General features: G+C 43.8%; 1 protein-coding gene across 1 annotated transcript in view; it reads right to left on the bottom strand.

The window, feature by feature from the left end:
- The window catches only part of IPPK (inositol 1,3,4,5,6-pentakisphosphate 2-kinase), a 56504-nt gene that overhangs the window by 12415 nt on the left and 20737 nt on the right, over positions 1–23352 (bottom strand). The window contains exons 7-11 of the mRNA XM_012651843.1: positions 17563–17621; positions 16637–16709; positions 12996–13275; positions 10950–11100; positions 10159–10261 (exon numbers count right to left, since the gene is read on the bottom strand). Of these exons, the coding sequence (XP_012507297.1) occupies positions 10159–10261; positions 10950–11100; positions 12996–13275; positions 16637–16709; positions 17563–17621 (666 nt within the window). The remainder of the gene's footprint in view (positions 1–10158; positions 10262–10949; positions 11101–12995; positions 13276–16636; positions 16710–17562; positions 17622–23352) is intronic.

Raw genomic sequence — 23352 nt, 5'->3', positions numbered from 1 at the left:
CCTCTCACCTCAACCTCCCAAAGGGCTAGGATTATAGGCATGTGCTACCATGCCCAGCTCATACGACAAAATCTTGAAAATGTACATAAAACAGACAAATTTCTAGAAAAATACAACTTACCAAAACTAGCAAAAGAAACAGAAAACCTGAAACTGAGTTCATAATTTAAAACTTTCCTACAAAGACAATTATGGGCCCAGATGGTTTCACCTGTGATTCTATAAAACATTTAAGGAAGAAATAACACCAGTCTTAATCCACCTATTCCAGAGAATAGAAGAAGAGCAAACAAACTTCGAGTATTTTATGAGGCAGGGACATGCCTTGACACTAAGATCTTATACACACATTACAAAAAGGGAAAGTATACCTCTAAATCATTCACAAACATATGCAAAAGTACCCAAAAAATAGCAAACCCAGTATCATAATATATAAAGAGAATAATACATCACAACAAATTGTGCAATTAACATTAACAGAAAATTGAAAAAAAATCATATGATTATCTCAAAAGAAACAGAAGAAGCATAGATAAAATTCAATATTGACTCTTGATTTTTTAAAAAAAACTCTTAAATCAGTAATAGAAACTTCTTTAATCTGATAACAGTCATCTATTTTTAAAAAACCCTACACTAGACAATTTACTTAATGATAAAATGCTTTCTCTTTGAGATTTGGAACAAGACTCAAATTCCCACTATCACAAATTAACTCTATAAAGTAAAGCAAAATAAGTAAAAGGTACAAGGATTGGAAAGGGAAAAAAATCAAATTCACAGACAATATGATTATAAACAAAGAAAATCCAAAAGAAGCTGTAATAGTTGGAATTAATAAGTTAGCAAAGGGCCGGGCATGGTGGCTCATGCCTATAATCCTAGCACTCTGGGAGGTAGAGGCAGGAGGATTGCTTGAGCTCAGGAGTTCAAGACCAGCCTGAGCAACAGTGAGACCCCATCTCTATAAGACAGAAAAATTAGCAAGGCGTGGTGGCACATGCCTGTAGTCCCCGCTACTCAGGAGGCTGAGGAAGGAGGATCACTTGAGCCCAGAAGTTTGAGGTTGTAGTGAGCTATGATGACACCATGGCACTCTAGCTGTGGCGACAGAGTGAAACTCTGTCTTAAAAGAAAAAAAAAAGTAAGCAAATTTGCGGATATAAGGTCAAAATAGAAAAATCAATTGCATTCTTATATAACCAGAATAAACACCTTAAAAATATTTTTAAAGATACCATTTACATCTAAAACCACCAAATATGTTAAGATAAATCTAATAAAATATGAGACCTCTCTGAAGAAAACTATAAAACATTTTTATCACAAATTAAATATCATTTAAAAAAATTAAAAGTGTCCACGTTGGCAGACTGAATACTATACAGATGTCAACACTTGTCATCATTTTAATGTCACACCAATTAAAATCCCAGCAGTTTTGTTCGTGCTTTTCTTTGTAGAACTGAACAAGGTGATTCTAAAATATACGGAGACATGCAAAAGGTCAAGAATAGCCATGGCATTTTTTAAAGCCAAGACATTCTTGAAGATGTAGTAGAAGGATTTGCTCTACTGGATATCAAGACTTGTTGTGACTCTATACTGCTCAGGACAATTCCTATGATCCTGGGACAACTGCATTAGAAAAGAAAAGAAAATTCTCCTTCACACCATCCCAAAAATTGATTGCAGATGTTTATCCACCAAGATGTGAAAAATAAAACAATAAAGTTTCTAAAGATAGCACAGGAAAATACCGTTAGGACCTTAAGGCAGAAAAAGACTTCTTAAATAGAAAAAAGACTGGTAAATTAGGCTACTTTAAAATTATGAACTTATCATCTTATAAGTTCTCAATTAAGAGTGAAAAGACAAGGTGCAGAGTAGAAGAAATCTGCAGCATGTATAACTGACAAAGGGCGTCTATCTGGAATATATAAAGAATTTCACTAAGAAAAAGACATTTCTACAAGAAAACTAGGCAAGAGACTTAAATTGTAACTTAAATACTTCACAAAAGAGAGAATCCAGTGAACGTACAATAAGCTACTTAACTTCACTACCACAACAAGATGCCACCACACACTCACCAGAGTGGCTAAAATTAAAAAGACTCACAAACAAGAGTTGGAGAGAGTGTGGAGAAGTTACTCCAAACCTGCTGCAGGGAAAGTAAACAGGTAAGACTGTTCTGCAGTATCTACTGAAGCTAAATGCACTCATCCCTCTTGCCCAGAAATTCCACTCCTAGGCATGTACCCAACAGAAATGCGTGCACATGTACAAGGGATCTGTATAAGGATGTTCACAGTAGCTTAATTCATGACAGCCAAAAACTGGGAACAACCTAAATGTCTATGAACAGTAGAACAGATAAACTGTGGTACGGTAACTTCTCGCTTAGCTTCGTAGACAGATTACTGGAAACTGGGACTGTAAGTGAAATGACATATAACAAAACATTTTTTATTTTTCTCATCAATGTTATAACACAATGACCTTGAACACAACAATGTTATTTGAGGACCTGCTGTATAGGTGATTTCACTTAAATCAATGACATTAAGTGAGGACTTACTATATAGCCATTCACAGATCACTATAAAGCATTGAAGATGTGGAAATGTGTGTAATAACAAAGGTGAATCTCATAAATGTTATATAGAGCTAAAAAAAAAAGAAGACACAAATATATATAGCATGATTCCATATAGGACAGACTCTACAGAGGTACAAGTCAGTACAATAGCTAACCCAGAGAAGAAAGGAAAGAAGAATACTTGGACAAGACACCGACAGGAATGCTGGTAGACTGCCAGTAGTGTTCCATGTCTGGACCTCAGTGGTGGTTCCACAAGAGTTTGCTTCATGACAATCACTGGGTTACACATTTTTTTCTGTGTACTTTTCTGTATGTTCTACTATTTCACAATGCAAATGGTTAATTGAAACAAAAGCTTAGAAAATTAATTCAAATATTTTAAATGCTAGTAATATCAAATGTTTGTCAGGGCATGGGAAACTGTTTCCTTAATTGTTGAAAGAAGGAACATTAGTAAAATCTTTTGGGGAGGACACTGTGACAGAATGTATCAAAAATAAGCCCTGCAACTTTATTTCTAAGACTCTGTCTTACAGAAATGTTTATGCTATGTGCACATGGGTAAAAGTACAAAAATGTAAAAGCCAACATTATAATTAATAGTAACACATTAAAAAACACCCAAATAAGTAACAATGGTGTGAACACACTAAAGAGACAGGTTATGGAGGACTTCCAGGAGCCCTCCTACAAATCAACTAGATCCCTGATAACATTCCCTTTAATATACTATTGGGCGTGTAGAAAGTAAGGAAAATCCCCAAACCGACCCCCTCTTCTCACCACCCACCCCCAAAAGAGCTTAAATTAGAGCTCTGAGCAGGGAGCAACTGGGAAGACCAAACTACCTCATAGGCAAGTGCCACTGTCAGCACTGCTTCTAGGATAAGCCACAGGGTAGAAGATCTAAACCACGGACTCTTCCCTTAAACTAAGCATCCCCACCCTCTATTTGAGTCTCCAGGATTCTACAGATTAAGATCAAACAAATGGAGGGGGAGGCAAGGGCAACATACGTAACCTAAACACCTGTACTCCCATAATATGCTGAAATAAAAAAAAAAAGATCAAACAAATCAACAAGGCAAACAAAATCAAACAAGGCAACGTGGATGGGACAGTCACAATAACAAGAGACTTTCTACCACCGAGGTTTTATTGTTATCTGATATATTGAATACAGAATATAAAATAACTTCATAAATTGCTTAAGGAAATATAAGATGGGATTTAAAAACAGGCGAACCACAAGGATCTAGCAAAAAATACCAAGGAGATAGGAAAATGAACCAAATAGAACTTACAGAAATTAAAATGGAAAACTCAATGAACAAATGAAATAGCAGATTAGACATGGCTGAAGAAAGAAATGGTGAACTAGAAGACAGAGCCAAGAAAAATTCCCAGAATGCAGCACAAAGACACAGAGATGAAAGAGCAGTTAAGACGTGTGGAAGATAAAGTCTGACATATGTCTAATTAAAGTCCCAGAAGAAGAGAATATAATGGAGAAAATATTTGAGGAGAAAATGGTTGAGAATTTTCCAGAACTAATAAGACATAAATCCACAAATAGAGAAAACACAACATACACCAAGTATGACAAATAAAAAGAATACGGCTAATCACATTGTATTAATATATCAAATAACAAGAGTAAGGGACAGAAGACTAAAGGCATCCAGAAAACAAAGACAGATCACCTCTGGAAGAAGGATGGACTAACAGAAGATACCTCAACAGCAATAACCACAGTCAGAAGATGTTGAATGAAATGTTTAAATGTTATAAGAAAAAAAAATCAACCCCTTCTTTGTACCTGGAAAAAATTACTTTTTAAGACTGTGGATGAAATAGAAACATATCCAGATATATAATATAGAATTTACCAAAGATCCTTCTCTAATATATCTTCTAAAGGATATTCTTCAAGAAGAGGAAAAAAACTATAAATAACTGTAAGCCAATAAATTAGACAACCTATATAAAACAAATGATTTCCTAAAACAAACTACCAAAACTAATTTGAAAAGAAACAGACAGTATAATTAGACCTGTAACAAGAGACTGAATAAAAAAGTCAAAAAACTACCCACAAGGAAAAGCCCAGACCCAGATGGCTTCACAAGTGAATTCTATCAAATATTTAAAGAATTAACACCAATTCCTGTGAAACTCTTCCCCAAAATAGAAGAAGCTAGAACACTTCCCAACTCATTGTATGAGGCCAGTGTTCCCTTGATATCAAAAACAAAGATATCATAAGAAAATAAAACTAGATCATTAATTTATAAATATTACCCAAAAATCCTCAATAAAATAATTGCAAAGTGAATTCCACAACATATAAGAAGCATCATACATCACTATCAAGTGGGATTTATCCCAGGAATGCAAGGTTGGTTTTAACATCTAAAAATAAATTTATATAATACACCACATTAACAAAATGAAGGGCAAAAATCACATGATAATCTCAAGCGAGTGATGGAGAAAAGGCATCTGACAAAATCCAACACCCTTTCATAGTAAAAACACTCAACAAATCAGGAAGAGAAGGGAACTTCTTCAACCTGATAAAAGATATCTACAAAAAGCCTACCACTGACATCACGTATGATGATGAAAGACTAAATACTGTCCCCATAAGGCCAAGAACAAATCAGGGATGTCCGCTTCTATTCAACCCTGGACTGGAGGTTCTAGTCAGGGCAATCACACAAGAAAAATAAATCAAAGACATCTAAATTGGAAAGGAAGAAGTAAAACTATCTCTATTCACAGATGATCTTAAATAGAGAGAATCCTAAGGAATTGACTAAAAAACTATTAGAACTAATAAATAAATTCAGCAAGGTTGCAGGTTATAAGATCAATATACAAAAACAAATTATATTTCTATACAGCTGCAGTGAGCAATCTGAAAACAGAATTAAGAAAACAAGCCCATTTACAATAACATTAAAAAGAATAAAATATTTAGGCCAGACACAGTGGCTCATGCCTGTAATCCTAGCACTTTGGGAGGACCACTTGAGGCCAGGAGCTTGACACCAGTCTGACCAAGAGCAAGAGCTCATCTCTACAAAAAAAATAGAAAAATTTGCCAGGCATGGTGACATGCACCTGTAGTCCCAGCTACTTGGGAGGCTGAGGCAGGAGGACTGCTTGAGTCCAGGAGTTTGAGGTTGCAGTGAGCTATGATGATGCCACTGCACCCTAGCCTGGGTGACAGAGCAAGATCATGTCTCAAAAAAGAAAAAATTATTAATAGGAATAAATTTAACAAAAGAAGCACAAAACCTTAGCTTATGCTCTGAAAACTAAGTAACAATGTTGAAAGAAAACAAAGATCTAAATAAATGGAAAAATACCCATGTTCACAGATCAGAAGAATTACTACCCAAAGTGATCTAGATTCCCCATAATCTCTATTATAATCTAGCTGGCTTCTTTGTAGAAATTGGCAAGCTGATTCTAAAATTCATAGGGAATTACAAAGAGCTCCAAACAGCCAAAACGATCTTGAAAAAGAACAACAAAGTTGGAGGACTCACACTTTCCCATTTCAAAACCTACTAAAAAGCAACAGTAATCAACACAGGGTACTGGCATAAGTATAGACATATAGATCAAAGAAACATAATTGAGTGTCTAGAAATAAACTCGTACATCTATAGTCAATTGATTTTCAAGAACATTATGACCATTCAATGGGAAAAGAATAGTCTCTTCAACAAATGGTGTTGGAACAACTGGATATCTATATACAAAAAAATGACATTGGACCCTCTACCTCAAATCATATATAAAAATTAACTCAAACTGGATCTAAGATCTAAATGTAAGAGCTAACACTATAAAACTCTTAAAGGAAACATAGGGGAAAATCTTCATGACCTTAGATTTGTTGGCAATGAATTGTTAGGTGTGATACCAAAAGTATAAACTTAAGAAAAAATAGATAAACTAGACTTCATCAAAATTAAAAATGTACAAAGACGTTATCAAGAATATAAAAAAAACAACTGACAGAATGGAAGAAAATATTTGCCAATCATATATTTGCTAGTACCCAGAATATACAAAGAATTCTTAGCTCAACATGATGACAATTAAAAAGCAGGCAAAGGATCTGAAATTTCTCCAAAGATATATAAATGGGCAACAAACACACAAAAAGATGTTCTTAGTCTTCAGAGATATGCAAATTAAAATCACAACAATATGCCACTGCACACTCTCTAGGACAGCGAAAATCAAAAGGACAGGTATAAATAAGTGTTGGTGAGGACGTGGAAAAATAGGAAACTTCATACACTGCTGGTGGGAAGGTAAAAAGTACAGTGGTTTTGGAAAACAATCTGGCAGGTCCTCAAAAATTAAGCATAAAGTTACCATTGGACCCATCAATTCCACTCCTAGGTATATAACCCAGAAAAGTGAAAACATGCAAAAACTTTTACACAAATATTTATAGCAGCATTGATCAGAATAGCCCAAAAGTGGAACCAACCAAATGTCCATTCACTGATGAATGGATATGTCCACACAACAGAGTTATTATTGAGCTGTGAAAAGGAATGAAGTACAGATACATGCTACAACATGGACGAACCTACCTTGAAAACATTATGCTAAGTGAAGGAAGCCAACCACAAAGGACTACACATTAAATGATTCCATTTACATGCAATACTCAGAATAGACAAGTCTATAGAGATAGAAAGTGAGTAAGTTGCTGCTTAGGGCTGGGGCGATGGGGAGACAATGGGATGATAGCAAAGGGTGTGGGGTTTTTATTGAAGTGATGGAAATCTCTAAAAGTAACTGTGGTGATGGTTTCACATTATCTGTGAATACAGTAATAACCACTGAATTGTATACTATAAATAGGTAAATTGTATGGTATATAAATTATATCTCAATAAGGCTATCACAGAAAAAAAGAAAAAGGAGAAAGATCTGAGGTGCAAGAGCATCAGGCAATGATATGTGCGAACTCATGGATAAATCTAAATGAACATCTGTATAAAATAATACTCGAAATTAGGACTTTGAAAAAACAAGACCAACAGGATGCCAGACAATAACTACACATAAGCTGGATGGACTACTGGAATTAAGTGTCCCAAGTCCTTATATTGTGTGGGGGTTGAGGTGTTACATAACTGATTAACTTTAGACTTTAAGTATGCAGGGTCAAACTGGACAAGAAACCACTGAAGGGAGAGAAACAGAAGGTACAACTTCCAAACCAGTAGAACAAAGAATGGAATATAAAAAAAAACAAGCAAAACTGCACAGAGGTCAGCAAACTACAGGCCAGGGGCCAGGTCCAGCCCACCACCACTTGTTTTTGTAGACAAAGCTTTCCTGGGACACAGTCCTGCTTGTTTCATTTTGTCTGTGCCTGCTTTTGAGCTACAAAGGCAGAAGTGAGTAGCTGCAACAGGGACCAGACGGCCTACAATGCCTTACTCTCTGGCCCTTTACAGAAAGTCTGCTAACCCCTGCTACGGAACCCCACATGACAGGTGAATGCAAGAGTTGTTGTGGGCTCAGTCTCCTGAGCACTAGAATGAAGACAGTATTCCCTTCACAGCTCCCTTCACAGCTACAAGGTTCAACCAGACAAACGACATGCATGAAGGAACTTTTGTGCAGGCATGTTCTCAACCCACTCCCCAGCTTCAGCTTCACAACCATCCTCTTCAGATGCAATTAGCGGAACCTGACTTCCTGAGAGAGAGAAAGAGCAGACCCTTCTATTCCATCCCCGTCAGAAACGGATGACAGATCCCATTTCTCTGCGCCAGCGTTCCATGTTGTCCCACTGTCTTTATCTTAGCCATTCTGATAGGTGTGCCATGCCTACTCTAGCCATTTACATCAAAATTGCGTATACATTATGCCGTTTAAAGACTGAAATAAAATTAAAAAGTAATCCATACTTATTTAGCAGGAAACTTAAAATATAGAAATGTATAAAAAAGAAAATAAAGTCTTGTTTTTTCTCTTGAAAATAAAAAAAAGCAATGCTGCTGTTTATTCCTAAATCAATGCACTCAAGTTGGACAGCACATGGCAGACTCCATTGCTTTATCCTGACCCAGAGGCTCCACCTGCAACCTTCCCCGCCCCGAGGACAGATCTGCCGTTAGCTTTGGCTAACTCTGCTACGGCCTTTGGCTTCAGGGGTTCAGTTTAGGCTCTACAAGACACCCTCAGTCCTCCTCAAAAACCTACAGCTGCATCCTCAGCCAGAGAAGCACTGAAGGGTCTTTCCCAAGTGGAACCACAGACATGTGGACAGGACAGGACAGGTGAGGCCCAGGGCTCCAGCGCCGCTGAGCATGTGGGCACGAGGAGCATCGCCTCACCCCCTAGAGAACGGAGTTTCTTCACTGTTTCAGTGTCTTATAAAACCTTTGGCAGCCTAGTAAAGCCTATGGACCCCTTTCAGAATAACATTTTTTTTTTTTTTTTTGAAACAGAGTCTCACTGTGTTGCCCGGGCTAGAGTGCCGTGGTGTCAGCTTAGCTCACAGCAACCTCAAACTCCTGGGCTCAAGCAATCCTCCTGCCTCAGCCTCCTGAGTAGCTGGGACTACAGGCATGCGCCACCATGCCTGGCTAATTTTTTCTATGTATTTTTAGTTGTCCGATTAATTTCTTTCAATTTTTTTTTTTAGTAGAGATGGGGTCTCGCTCTTGCTCAGGCTGGTTTCGAACTCCTGAGCTCAAACAATCCGCCCGCCTCGGCCTCCCAGAGAGCTAGGATTACAGGCGTGAACCACCGCGCCCGGCCTCAGAATAACATTTTTAAGTGCATAAAATATAGAGGGTGTAGGTAAAATACCAAAATATTTTTAAAAACAAATGTGTTCCATAGTAATACATTGCATCTCAGGCAGTGATGACTAGAACGACATCTGGAGCAGTCTGCAACTACAGTGTGAGAGGTGAAAGGTCTGATTTCTCTTAGTGGCAGAATCCTGGGTCCTGCCACATTCACAATGGAAGGAAATGCTAAATTTCAGGTAAAAGTTAGTGAAAATAAAGATGCAATTTTTTTCTTATTCACATTCACAGAGCCCTGAATTTCACAGAACCAGAAAGTACGGGACCCGGCGTCTTCCCTAGGAGACTCTCCCAGGCTGCTCCTCGGCCTGCGTTCTGAGGAAGAGAGGCGCAGGTGGGGCCCAGGCCCCCTAGCGAGGACTTTGAGGAAAGGGACGGTTGGTAGGGAGCCCATTCCAGGCTGTTGAGAAGAAATGAAGATGGGCCATCCCTGGGGCCTGGCCCAACCAGGGAATACACCCCGCTCAGGACAGCACAGGCTGGGGCAGAACTGAACCAAGGGAAACCCTCCTCAAAAGCTAAACGTACCATCCCCTGCCCTGGTCCATCTGGCGGAAACATCGGCTACTTTCTGTTTTAGATCCTCAATTTTTCTGCTTTAATCCTCAGGGGTAGGTAGTGGAAAAACCCAAGTTAGTGCTAAGAGCCTAAGGAGCACACCACATGTTTCCAGATGGGTCTGCCCACCTTCGTTAACGCAAAGGCCACTGTCCCGTCATCCTCGGTGGAAAGATCAAGCAGCTTCTGGTAAAATGCTTCATCATAAGGCCCATCTATTTGCAACGTTTTTCTGAAGAAGAAAGCACAATAAAAACAGGATGACGAAGTCGCCTGGAAATTGTTTCTTAAAGTGTTTACACGGTCTACCATCCTGTAGCACCATTTAACAATCACACGTTTCATTTTAAAAAGCACCTAACGGATCCATCGCTTCCTCATATTAAACTTGGTTCTGAAGTGCCGAGGTTTTAAATAGAAACTTGCAAGACCAGAACTAGGGAGCTCTGAAGCTGAGACCCCTTCTGTTCCTGACAAGTGGCGTCCTGGGTCAGAGATGCAAGTGAAGGCTAGTGAGAAGGACAGGATCCAGGTCCCGCCAGACACTGCAGGCGTGGACCCCAGTGACCTCCAGCGCAAGTCCAGGGTCTGTGGCTCTGCTGATGCAGCAGCTCAAGCAGCCGCCCGGCTGGTGGAGCAACACTGCCCTCTACAGGTTCGGCCCTGACTCGGGATTTTGGAATTGTCAGGTGCACAGATGTGCTTTCTTTTCTAGAAACCAGTAAGTGAGCACTAATTTCACATGGACCCTGGTCCTGCCTTACAAGACACTGAATTCGCGAGCCATGGCCCCTGGGGCAGGGTGTGGCTGATCTGTGTTGTCCTCTGGGGAAGCCGGGCCCTGGGAGTTTTGTTCTGACCCTGTCCACCCCCATGGTCTCCCCTCAGGGCTGCCCAGGAGGGGGACTGCCTGGCCTCACCTCTCCTCAGGAAACTCTTCCAGGTACCGCTCAACCCGGTTGTACAGAGGGTAGAGGCCTTCGATGTCCAGCAGGTCCAACATCTGCACCTGGAGGGTTTTGTACAGAAGACAGCCCTTCGGTAACCCGGAGCGCTCTGGGGTGTTTTTTCCTACCAAGAACATCAGGGGAAAACGAGAGCAGGTTGATTATCAAAGACGGAAGAATGTGGGGGAGACATAGGCCGGCGCAGACCACAGGGCTCACCCTGGGCTCAGCCACACGGGCGTCACCACAGGCAAGGACTAGACCCTGGCCTGGCACTAAGGGCAGATGACGTGCCAGCCTCACAGGGCTGGCACGAGCCTGGACCATGCTGGACGCACCAGGCCGTGTACAAAGGAAGGGCAAGAGACCTTGGCGTCTCCCTTTGTGCCTTGCCTCTCCAAACAACTCTCCTCAGAGCATCCTTTCCATTCCACCAGTCACAGAAGTCACTTTATGGTTTAAGTTTAGAAAGAAAATCTTTATTCTAAATAAGACAAGGCACAGAATTTCAAAAGATCATGTTGACATCCCCAAATCTGTAAGATCACTAAGGGAGGACAACCCCAGGACCCTGTCTGCAGAGTCCAGAGCCACGAGCCCACGCTGAGACGCAGGTGAGGCCTGGGCTGGCCACGCAGACAGTGGCCAGTGGTCAAAGCCACCGACAAGGACCTGTTACTGTATGGCAGATGCAGAAACAAAACTCCATTCAAAACTCACGGTTCTCTGACACCTGCTGTAGACAAGGTGCCAAGTGAGCTTGGGAGACACCAAACCGCAAACCATCTCCTACCTCTAAAGGGAGCAACCGTCTCCCGCGAAGACCAAACTACAGGCGAAGGCGGTGAGGAGCCAGTCCACGCAGGAGAACCACACGGCCTCCTGCAGATCCCGCCAGGGCCCTACACTCAGACACCAGCGCGCGCTCGCTGGGCTCCACTGCCGCGGGGACAGCCCCAGCCACACCAGACACAGAGGAAAATAGGAATAAAAGCTCACAGGCCCAACTGGAGGGGATGTGTTAAAGTTACAGGACATCCATGTGGTAGAATATTGGATACATGGTCAATAAAAGTTGAATAAATACATTTGCTGATATAGATGCAGATTTATGCTAAGTTAAAAAATCAGGTTATAAATAACGTGGAGTATGAACTTATTGTTTTAAAAGTTAAAATTCCCACGGGTTGTGCTCATTCCTGGGTGTGCGTCTAGGACGACCTGGGGACGTGCAGGCGCTGGGGTGCCTCTTCTTAGTGCCCCAGACCACCTCAGTGACGGGCGCCATAAAGCAGTTATATTGCCCAGATTATGGTCATAATTTTACCAAAATTTTCTGAAATGATCAGGAATCACTTTTGTAACAAGAAAAAAAATCCCACAGAATTCACCTGTGGTAAGAAAACATCGGCATGGGGAGCAGAGAGAAAGGCAGGGCCCGGGGCACAGGTGAGCTTCTGGTCGCCCATAAGTGGAGCCGCTGTCTTCAAACTGTCCTTAGGTTCCCACCCAGAGTCTCGAGCGGCCTCAGCTCGTGAGACATCGGGACACACAGCAGCAGCCAGGTCTGGCTCAGCTCTTGCCTGTCTGTGGCCCCAAGAGCCTGTGTCTTCATCCCAGGCTAGTGAAGACACCCTAAGGCGGTCAGGCCTCCCAGCAAAGGACTTCATGCCTCAGTTCTCCTTGTCGAAGAAACAGGCTGAAGAAAACCTGCCCCCAGGGTTGCAATGAGGCTCAAACACAGTTGAAAACATCCTGCAAATGGCTGAGAGAATGCACAGACAGATGGACAATACTGTTGGGAAAGCCCTACGCCCAAGTGTGTCCTGCAATTTATGAACCCAGATAAAAGGCGGAAGAGGGAGTTTCCACCCAGGTGTGAGAGGCAGCAAAGCCCCACGCTGGGAAGCCCAAGCGATGCCCACGGACACACCATGAGGCCAGGTCACTTTGCCGACTCTACCTGGCCACCCATGGGGACTGGACAGTCCTGAGGCCCCACGGAAGGCTGGGCCCTACCTTGGCAGTGTAGGCTCCTGCTGAAAGGGCTGGCTTCACAGACACGTGGGCCCCGGGGCCCCGGCCGCAGCCTCAAGGCGCCCACCCGGCCTTTGTCCGAGCTGCTAAGCAGTACCCGCGTGATGACGTGCACCAGCTCCCGGATCACTGCCCTTGTGCAGTGGGGCCCGCTGGCCAGGCCATTGGAGGGGAAGAAGAACGGCTTCAGGTGGTGTGCGAGCTCACTCCAGTCAGCCACGGGGCTCCGGGCGTCCTTGCAGCCGTAAATCAGCTCACCGTTCTTTAGGTGGGGAAGTGAGAGAGGGAAACATCGATCCAACAAATGTGTAGGACAATACCTTAGTGCCCGCCACACGCGAGGTGCGTGCACAGGGTGCGAGCAAAGAGCCCCACTGTATAGACTGCCCCACCTGGGGTCGGCACACGCGCTAGTTCCTTCAGGGAAACCCACCTTCACCTGCTGTGCCATCAACCAAGTGGCATAGCCTACTGAGAATGAAAAGGAGGACAAGTTTTCAAAAACTGAAGGCCAGGCTGGGTACACTGGCTCACAACCTACAATCCAGCACTCTGTGAGGCCAAGGTGGAAAGATCGCTTGAAGCCAAGAGTCCAAGACCAGCCTGGCTGGGAAACGGCAAGACCCGTCTCTACAAAAAATACAAAAATTAGCCAGGCATGGTGGCATGCTTTCCTGTAGTCCCAGCTACCCAGAGGCTGAGGCAGGAGGATGGATCACCTGAACCCAGGAGGTTGAGGTTGCAGTGAGCTATGATGACACCACTGCACTCTAGCCCAAGTAACAGAGTGAGACCCTGTCCCCAAAAAAGGAAACAGAACCAACAAAAAAATCTCTGAAGACCAGTGCCCTGGCCGGACAAGCACCCTTGGTGAGCCACAGCACATTTGGAAGCCATGAATAAATGCTCTCAGCACAAAACAACAAACTCCCAAAGACACCAGCCCGGCTACTTCGAAGTCAAGGGACTCAGCCCTGGCCAGGAGCAGGCAACTGTATGAGAGCAACGGTCTGTAGTCAGCGCCATCACCGTGGAAGAATATGACCTGGGCTCGGGGCCAGGCCCCAGGGTGACCCCAGTGCTGGGTGGTGCAGCCTGAGCCACGAGCTGCGGTGGGAGAAGCTGCGGCGTCACCAGTGTGGAAACCTTCATGTTTGAGAACATCCTGCCTTCTTAAACCAAGCCCAGCCCAGCAAAGAAACTCTTTACAGCAGTAATGCTGGGATTCAGATGTTTCCACTCAGATGTAGGCAGGGACATCTGCTGACGTACCCAGTGGGCCCAACACCAACTTGTATGGGTGTTCGTGTGGTGTCCGGGGAAAAGGCCCCGGAGTAGCAGCCAACCCCAGGAGAGTGGTGAACCTGTCTGAACCTCATTCCTTTATCCCTAAGATGGCGTGATCAGCACTTCCAGGACAGCCCCTCATAGCCCCTGCCTCCTCCTGACACACCCTGGAGTCCCCTCCACGCCAGGTTTGATCAGTGTGACCAACAGAATATGGGTAGAAACAAGGGCACACCACCTACAAGATTAAGTTACAAAAGATCCCATGGCCTCTGTCTTGGTGGCTCTCCTAGGATCACAGAGGCCACAATGCGCAGCCCTGGGGAGTCCCACAGGCTGGGCACTGAGACTGCTGGCCCCAGGCAAGCCTTCAGGTGAGCCCCAGCCTCCAGGGACGCCAGGCCAGAACCAGCTGAGCTGCTCCTCACCTCCCAGCCCCAGAAACTGTGAGGGGACAAGCGGTTGTTTCAAGCTAAGTTTTGCGATAATTAGCTGCCACAGATGGGGACAATCCCAGCTCTCAAGAGGTGTGGATGGGCTCTCTTCCCTCACTGGGTCCTGTGGAACCTTCCCTGGAAGTCTCCTGTTCTGGGCACTGTCTGAGCCCTCAGTGTGATGGGGACACGACTGAGACCACTGCTGGCAACGCTGGCGGGGGCTGGGATGTGTCCAGCACCAGAGGCAGGCAGGAGGTGGGCTGGGGGCACAGGCCGAGGTCTGCAGCAGGTGGGTGGCATCTGACATGTACAAATACAGCCACTCAAGGACCTCATAGGGTGTCCATTACTCGGGCAGCAGAGCAGCAGCTCCGTGTCAAACACCCCACAAGCCCCCAGTGCCTCTCATCACAAGTGTCCAGTGTGGGGTCACTGACCACGACCCAGGCAGCTTCTCCACACCCGGAACTGCAGAGCTTTGGGAGTTTTCTGCCTTGCTGGGTTTGAGCACTAAGCTGCACAAGGTTGGAGGCCTGGACTGCTCAGGAAAGCTGGGAATGCAGGATGGATAATGTGTCACGGTGCTGTCCTGTCATCTTAAAAAGCAATTCCGTGTCACTTCTCTTAATCCATTTCTTTTGAAAGAATTCATTAATCTCAGGATTTTTCCATGCTGACTTTAACAGAAGTGGCAGCCAGCCAGGCTCCCGGGCCCTGGGGACCTTAGGTGTGGGTCTGACAAGGTCAGAAAAGGGTCCACTTAGGACAAAATGCCACCCTCACCACAGGCTTCAAACAAATCCCCCAATGAATGGGAATCTATTCCTTAAGTCCTTAAAAAAAAGAGTTAAAAATTAAAAACTGCCTTTGAAATATGTCTTCCTTTCCTACGTTTGGGAAGGTGGAGGCGGACAGGGAATAAAACCACTCACTCTGGCCGTGCCCGAGACAGCAGGATTTCTGAGCCAGACCCAGGGAGGCGGGTCAAGAAAGGCCCACCCACCCACTGCTGAGATGTCCGGTGGGCAGCAGGCCACGGGCCACACGCAGCAGCAAGAGAGGACAGGGCTTCAGTCCGTCAGCTCCCTCCTCCAGACCACGGCACCAGGAGCCGAGAGACCGGCGCCCAGTGACCTGGCCTCCGTACTCAGATCCAATGCCTGTGAGGGCTGCCAGGGGCCCAGCTCCTGCAGGAAGCCCAGGATCTCGTCCCCAGCTGCCACTTACGTGTGACAGTTCATGAGGCTAGGATGAGGACTGGGGCAATGACAAGGGGGGCCCCAGAGAACATGTCTCCAACATGGGCAAAAGGCACAGCCACCTGCCACCCAGGCCAGCCCTGCCCCCCACCTCGTCCCCTTCCTCCCACAGCCTCTCCTCTGCTGACGCCCCAACCCTACTGGCTCCACCTTCTCCTCCTGTCCCCTCGGGCCCCACTCCCAGCAGTAGGCCAGGCAGCCCCAGGGCCTCAGTGACCCCCCCAGGTCAGGACGACAGCTGGACAGTGCCAGAACCACCCTTGGCCAAGGTTCACCTATCTACACATCAGGGGAGACTGAGGCCAACCTAGCAGTGGCCAAGGCTTTGACATCGTGTACCCCAGGGCTACAGACAACCTGGGGTCACACCCATGTTGTCCTTATGGACAGTCTCAGAAAAAAGACGGGCCAAGGTCTGGGGCTGGAAGGTGTAAGCCAACAGGCACGTGTGGACAACTGTGTGGACAATGGGGACGTGAGGACCCCCAAAGGGGATGTCAGACATGCAGGATTGTGCCTGAGGCAGCCCAGCCTCTTGCCCTCGTCTGTGTGGTCACCGAAATCCTGTCATCAGAAACAGAGCGCGGCGGGTTCACCTGCAGCTCCACCCTGAAACCACCATAAAATGGAAGCAGCCTACCTTAAATATCTTCAAGTTGTTCTGTGCCTCCTGCAGCAAACTCTTCAAGGCAAAGTGCATTCTCTGTTTGTTTCTAGAAGGGGAAAGGGTTGACAAGGTTTAAAAGCAGCTGGACTTGACCTATCTCTGCACACACACCTGCTGGTGGCTCAGAGGACATGCCAGTGCTCCCGGGGCCGAACTGGGAAACCCAGAGCCTGCCTAGGTCCAGTGACGTCTCCCCAACTACAGGCCCTCACGGCTGCTGCCCGCCCCAGTGGGTCACAGATGTGGCTCCACAGCCAGGTACGTGCCTGCCAGAGGCAGGGGGCGGGGGTGGTCCTGACCCTTGGGCCCAAGGGAGACATGAGGGACCCTGGCCAAGGCAGCAGTCACGGGAGGCAGGAGACCTGCCAGCCTTCCTGACCCACAAAGGCTCCGAGCCAGGGACTGCACCCTGGGCTGCCCAGGCAAGCAGCACACGGAGCGCACAGCAAAGCTGCCAGGCCGCAGAGAGCGAGGGGCAGGCCCAGGAGGGCAGCAGAGACCCAAGACCCCAACCAATGGCTGCAGGCAGGCCTTGCCCTCACAGAAACAGCCACCAGTGCCACACACTTTTCAATATCTGCAGAGTAGCAAGAGAGCAAAGGCTTAAACTATCAACTGTGAGGGTCCACATGGGTGGGAGTCGAGGGTTTGTCAAACCTGGTCACAATTTGGATGAGGGAAAAACCAGTAAGTCAGCAACCACATCAAGCCATGAGCACGAAGCCCCGGGGAATTCAGGTGCTCATGGCAAAGGGGACCCTGAAGAGGAACTCCTCACCCCAGCCCGGCCCTATCTCATAAATACCCCCCCACCCCACCTCACAGGACATCTCCCATAGGACACCACCCCCACCTCCAGGGAATGTGGCACAGGGGGCAAAGGAGAAGCGTTCCCTTACCCTGAGTAGAGATCGAGGGGACAGTATTTACTTATCTGCTTCCACTTCCCAGTTGCTACCTGTTAAAACACCAACAGGAGGGCATCAGATGACTGGCTGTTGTGACTGCACTGTGCCAACGAGAACACACAGAACAGCGTAAGTGACAGAAGACGATTAAGACGGGCTGCAGCCCTGCCCTGGAAGAGGTGCCACCACCTTTGCAGATGCACGTCACTAAGTAGGGAAGGGGGCCACCAGCCTGGCACCCCAGGAAACCCTGTCTCCGAGGCCCAGCCCTTCAAACAAGCAAGGAACAAAGCAGTAGTCACCTTAAAATTACATGGCTAGATTCTGGTAATGAGATTAACGAATCTTTAAAGTTATAATATCCAGTAACAGGGAGGATGTGGTTAACAAATAATTTCACGTTGCCAGTGGGAAGATAAACTGGCGTAACCTTTTGAAAGGCAACTTGCTGGTACACATCAAAATTTAAAATGTGCATGCCTCCAACTTGGCAAAACTACAAGGAATCTAGAAAAACTAGCACGACGCAAAAAAGTACAGAGACAACATGTCCACTGCAGTCGTGATAACAGCAACACCCTGGAGCAAGGGAGACAGTCACCACCGAGGATGACTCAATCACAGCCCAGCCGCTCAGTGGGGCCAGCACCGCAAGCAGCCTGCTGAGTGAAGGAATGAATACATGATATAGAGCCACCACCAGAAAGGCACAGAACTAAGAACCACCAAGATTTATTCAAGGAAAAAAGCAAATGGCAAAACAATGCATGTAGTATGATGTCACTTTTGCTTCACAAAAAAAGTATGTGTGCAAACATACATGCATACATCCAAATATGCACTGAAAAGTCCTTAAAGGATATACAACAAACAATCCTCAAGTGTTATTTAAGTGAAAAAAAGCAATTAGCAGACAAAGTACATACAGCATGATCCCATTTTTGCCTTATAAGCGTCTGTCCGTGCACGCACAGGCACGTAAACATTAGAACATTGGAGAGAAAGGCATCTCCATGTCATTTCTACCCAAATCATATGCGTATTTTTGTTGGCACAGGAAGAAGTCTAGAAAGATACACAAACTGAAAATATGAGTTAGGTGGGAAGGCAGGTTACCTAATTCAGACAATGTCATATTTTACCGGTTACATGAGTAGCTATTGCTTCACAGTAAAAAATATTTCTTAAAAATCTGTTATATATGGTGACAATGAAAGGGAATGGCTCACATACTTTCTTTTCCCAAGAGCCTGGAAAGTTATAACTCCACAAAGAAAAGAAGGTGATGTTGGTCAATTTCCAGAATTCACCAAAATTTTTAATTCTGACCATTTTTGCCAGTTTTCTGAGAAAATTGACCAAAGACTTGCAACAATCCAGGCAGCACTTACTGTAGTAAGAGTGAGCTTTTTGGCACTTTAAATGCCCTATTCCCACCCTGTCTCTAGCTCCAAGGGAACTCTGCAAACCAGCAGCTGCAGTCACAGTGGAAACCGGCAGCCTGGCTGCCACACAGCACGCAGAGCAGGGCACGAGCATCTCCAAAGCCTCATTCTCAGAGGACTGCCGTCATGCAACCTATCTCTCGGTTCCCAGGAAGATCCCCGTTTGCCAGGTACCCTCCACTGACCTGACCCAGAGCTCACCCAGTGCAGGAGGCCTTTTTCCCAGGGGCATTTGTCAAAAATATTTAGAGGTAACTGTTTAACTTCATGGCTTCCTGAGACAGTGGGTAACGGTGGGAGCAATAGGCTAACCTAAGATAAAAACAAAAAGCTGAGTAACGAGATGTACACAGAGGCTTTGAAGAGCTCCAACTTATTACTGGGAATTTAGAAAGCCATGCACAGGCTCAGCAAAGACCTAGAAGGCCCTTAGCTCTGAGCAGGTCTGAGGCTCCGTGGAAGTGGAAGCCAAGGCTGAGTGTTGAGTGGGCCACAAGGGCACACAGAGCCCCTTGGCAAAGCCTGGGAGACTTATTGGTTCCAAGCATTTAAGAAAATACCTATGAAAGCATTAGCTGCCCAATAAGCCAACTGAGCAGAGACTTCAGTGGCCATACGTGACCAAGAATACAGATTTCACAAAAGTAGCAGAGAAAAGTCTCTAAAGAAACAATAACAACTACCACAAGCAGCAATGACAAATCCTCGGGAGTGGGTACAACCTACTTTCCAGACTGGCCACATTATATTGTCGAAAATGTCCATTTTTGACAATATGATGCAAAGAAACAAGAAAGCTGTTTCACAAAACATGAAAAGAAACCAGAAAGTATGGCCCATATACAAGAACAAAAGCAATCAATAGACTGCCCCTGAGGAGGCCCAGACACTGGACTTATTCAGACTTAAGTCAACTATGTTAAATATGCTTAGAGTTAAAGGAAACCAGGGGCAAAGAACTAAAAGGAACAAAGACAGTAATATCTCAACAAATAGAGTCTAAAAATAAAGAGATAGAAATTATAAAAAGAAACCAAATAGAAATTCTGTAGTTGAAACACACAATAACCAAAATGAAAAAGTAACTTGAACGGCCCAACAGCAGATTGAGCGGGCAGAAGAGATAATCGGTGAATTTTAGGATAAAGCCCAAGAGATCCACACCTAGACACGTCATAATCAAATTATCAAAGGACAAAGACATCTCAAAAAGCAGCAAGAGAGAAGGGACTCATATCAGGCACAAAGAACCCTCCGAAGATTAACAGCTGATTTCTCATCAGAAACCATAAAGCCAGAAGGCAGGGGTATGACATATCCCCAGTGCTAAAAGAAAAAGACTGTCATCCAAAAATTCTAGATCTAACCAAACTATCCTTAGAAAATGAAGGAAAAAATAAGATATTGCCAGATAAACAATGACTAAAAGAATCTGTTGCTAGCAAATCTGCCCTGTAAGAAATCCTAAAAGGAGTCCTGTAGTCTGAAAGATACTGGGCAGAAACTCAAATGCACAAGAAGAAATTAACAGCACCAGTAAAGGTAAATATTAATAGATAGGTAAACATAAAAGAAGGTACAAATATACTTTGGGTTTTTTTCCCCCTGTCTGATTTAAAGGACAACTACAAAGGCCAACAATTACAAATCTGTACTGACAAGCACATGATGTGGAAAGATGTCATTTGTATCACGATAACAACACAAAGGAGGAGGGAGGCAACAAAACTTTTATATTTTACTGAAATTAAGTTGGTATTATCTGAACTAGACCATTTAGGTTAAGATGTTAAATTAATACCTAGAACTACACAAAAAGTCAACAATGAAGAAGACTTGAACACTGAATATACCAACTAGCCCTAACATATCTATAAAACACTCCAGCCAAAAACAGCATATTACACATTCTTCTCAAGTAAACATGGAACATTCTTAAAGACAAACCTTATGTCAAAGCACAAAACAAGTCTCAATAAATGTAAAAAGAGTGAAATCATGCAGTCAATGTTCTCTAAACACAGTGGAATGAAATTAGAAATCAGTATCAAAGGAAAATTTCAGAAACTCACAAATATGTGAAAATTAAACACTCCAAATCATCAATAGGTCAAAGAAGAAATCAAGGGAGAAATCAGAAATAAATTAAGTAAATAAAAATGAAAACACAACATATCAAAGGTTATGGGATGAAGAGAAAGCAGTTACTTGGAGGAAAATTCATAGTTGTAAACATCTATATCAAAAAGAGGAACATTTTCAAATCAATAACCTTTCAACCTTATGAAATCAGAAAAAGGTAACAAACTAAACCTAAAGCAAGCAGACGGAAGGAAACAGTAAAGTTAGAGTGGAGATAAATGAAATACTAGGTAGGAGAGAAAACAGAGAAAATGAACAAAATCAAAAGTTGTTTCTTTGAAAGATCAACAAATATGACACAATCCTTTGTCTAGACAGAGAAAAAAGAGAGGACTCGAATTACTAAAATCAGGAACAAAAGAAGGGACACTACTGCCGACATGGCAGAAGTAAAAAGATTATAACGGAACGCTATGAACAACTGCATGCCAGTCAATTAGATGAAATGGACAAATTACTAGTAACACACAACTACCAATAACTGACTCAAGAAATAGAAAATCACAACACATCGATAACAAGAGACTGAATCCATAAGCAAAAATCTACCACAGAAGAAAAAGCCCAGGACCAGATGGCTTCACTAGTGATTCTACCAAACATTTAAAAAAGAATCAACACCAATACTCAAAACTCTACCAAAAAATTGAAGAGCGAAGACAAGGAAACACTTGCTAACTCATTCTGTGAAGTCCGTTATTACGCTAGTAACAAAGCCAACAATACCACTAGAAAACTACAGACCAATATCCCTTGTGATTCAAAAATCCTCAAAAGAAAAACCTAGCAAACCAAATTCAGCAGCATATTAAATGGCTTATAGACCATGATGAAGTGGAATTTAACCCAGAAATGCAACAGTGGTCCCACATATAAAAATCAACCAATGTAATATGCCATATTAATAGAGGAATGCACCTCATGATCTCAGGATCATCTCAATAGATACAGAACAAGCATTTCAGAAAATCCAGCATCCTTTCAGTATATTAAACAAAAACGAACACTCAAAAGAACATCTATGAAAAACACACAGCAAACATTACAAACTCGATGGTGAAAGACGGAAAGCTTTCTCCCTAGATCAAGAACAAGACAAGGATATCTCAATATTTCATGTAACATTGTACTACAAGTTCTGGCCAGGGCAATTAGGGAAGAAAAACAAATAAAGGGCATCCGGATAGGAAAGAAAGAAGTAAAATTATTTCTATTTGCAGATGATCTAATCATGTATACAGACCATTTTAAGAATCCACACATTAAAAAAAAAAAATTACAGCAAATGAACAAGTTCAGCAAGGTGACAGAATACAATATCAATAACCATCAATCGATTGTATTTCTCACCTCATACCCATTAAAATGGCTACTATCAAAAAACCAGAAATAATAAGTGCTGGCAAAGTTGTAGGGAAACTGGACCCCTCATACATTGCTGATGGTAACGTAAAATGATACAGCTATAAAATGGAAAACAGTATGATGGCTGCTCATAATTAAACCCAGAATTACCAAATGATCAGCAATTCCACTTCTGAGTATATACACAAAACAACTGAGAACAGGGAGAGCAGCACTCTTCACAATAACCAAAAGGTGGAAGCAAACCCGGTTTCCGCTGACTGATGAATGGATAAACAAAATGTGGTGCACATATAGTGAAATATTATTCAGCCTTAAAAAGGAAATTCTGACACATGCTACAACATGGTTGAACTAGGAGGATATTACATTAAGTGAAATAAGCCAGTCACAAAAAGGCAAGTACTATATGATCCACTTATATGAGGTAACTAGAATGGTCACATTCATAGAGACAGAAAGTAGAATGGTGGTTGCCAGGGCCAGGTTTTAGGAGGAATGGCCAGTTATGTTTAATAGGGAAAGGGTTTCAGTTCTGAAAGATGAAGAGTTCTGAAGATGGATGGTGGTAATGGCTGCATAAAAATGTGAATGTACGCAATGCCAATGAACCGTACACTCAGTGGTTAAGATGGCCAATTTTACATCATGTGTATTTCATCACAATTAAATATATCCATATTTTAAAAATCGATTGTAAGGCCGGACGCGCTGGCTCACACCTGTAATCCTAGGACTCTGGGAGGTCGAGGAGGGAGGATTGCTTGAGCTCAGGAGTTCAAGACCAGCCTGAGCAAGAGCGAGACCCCGTCTCTACTAAAAATAGAAA

This window comes from Propithecus coquereli, unplaced genomic scaffold (assembly GCF_000956105.1).
Source record: "Propithecus coquereli isolate 6110/MARCELLA unplaced genomic scaffold, Pcoq_1.0 Scaffold370, whole genome shotgun sequence".
Lineage (NCBI taxonomy): Eukaryota > Metazoa > Chordata > Mammalia > Primates > Indriidae > Propithecus > Propithecus coquereli.
This window is presented reverse-complemented; position numbering and strand designations above follow the sequence as displayed.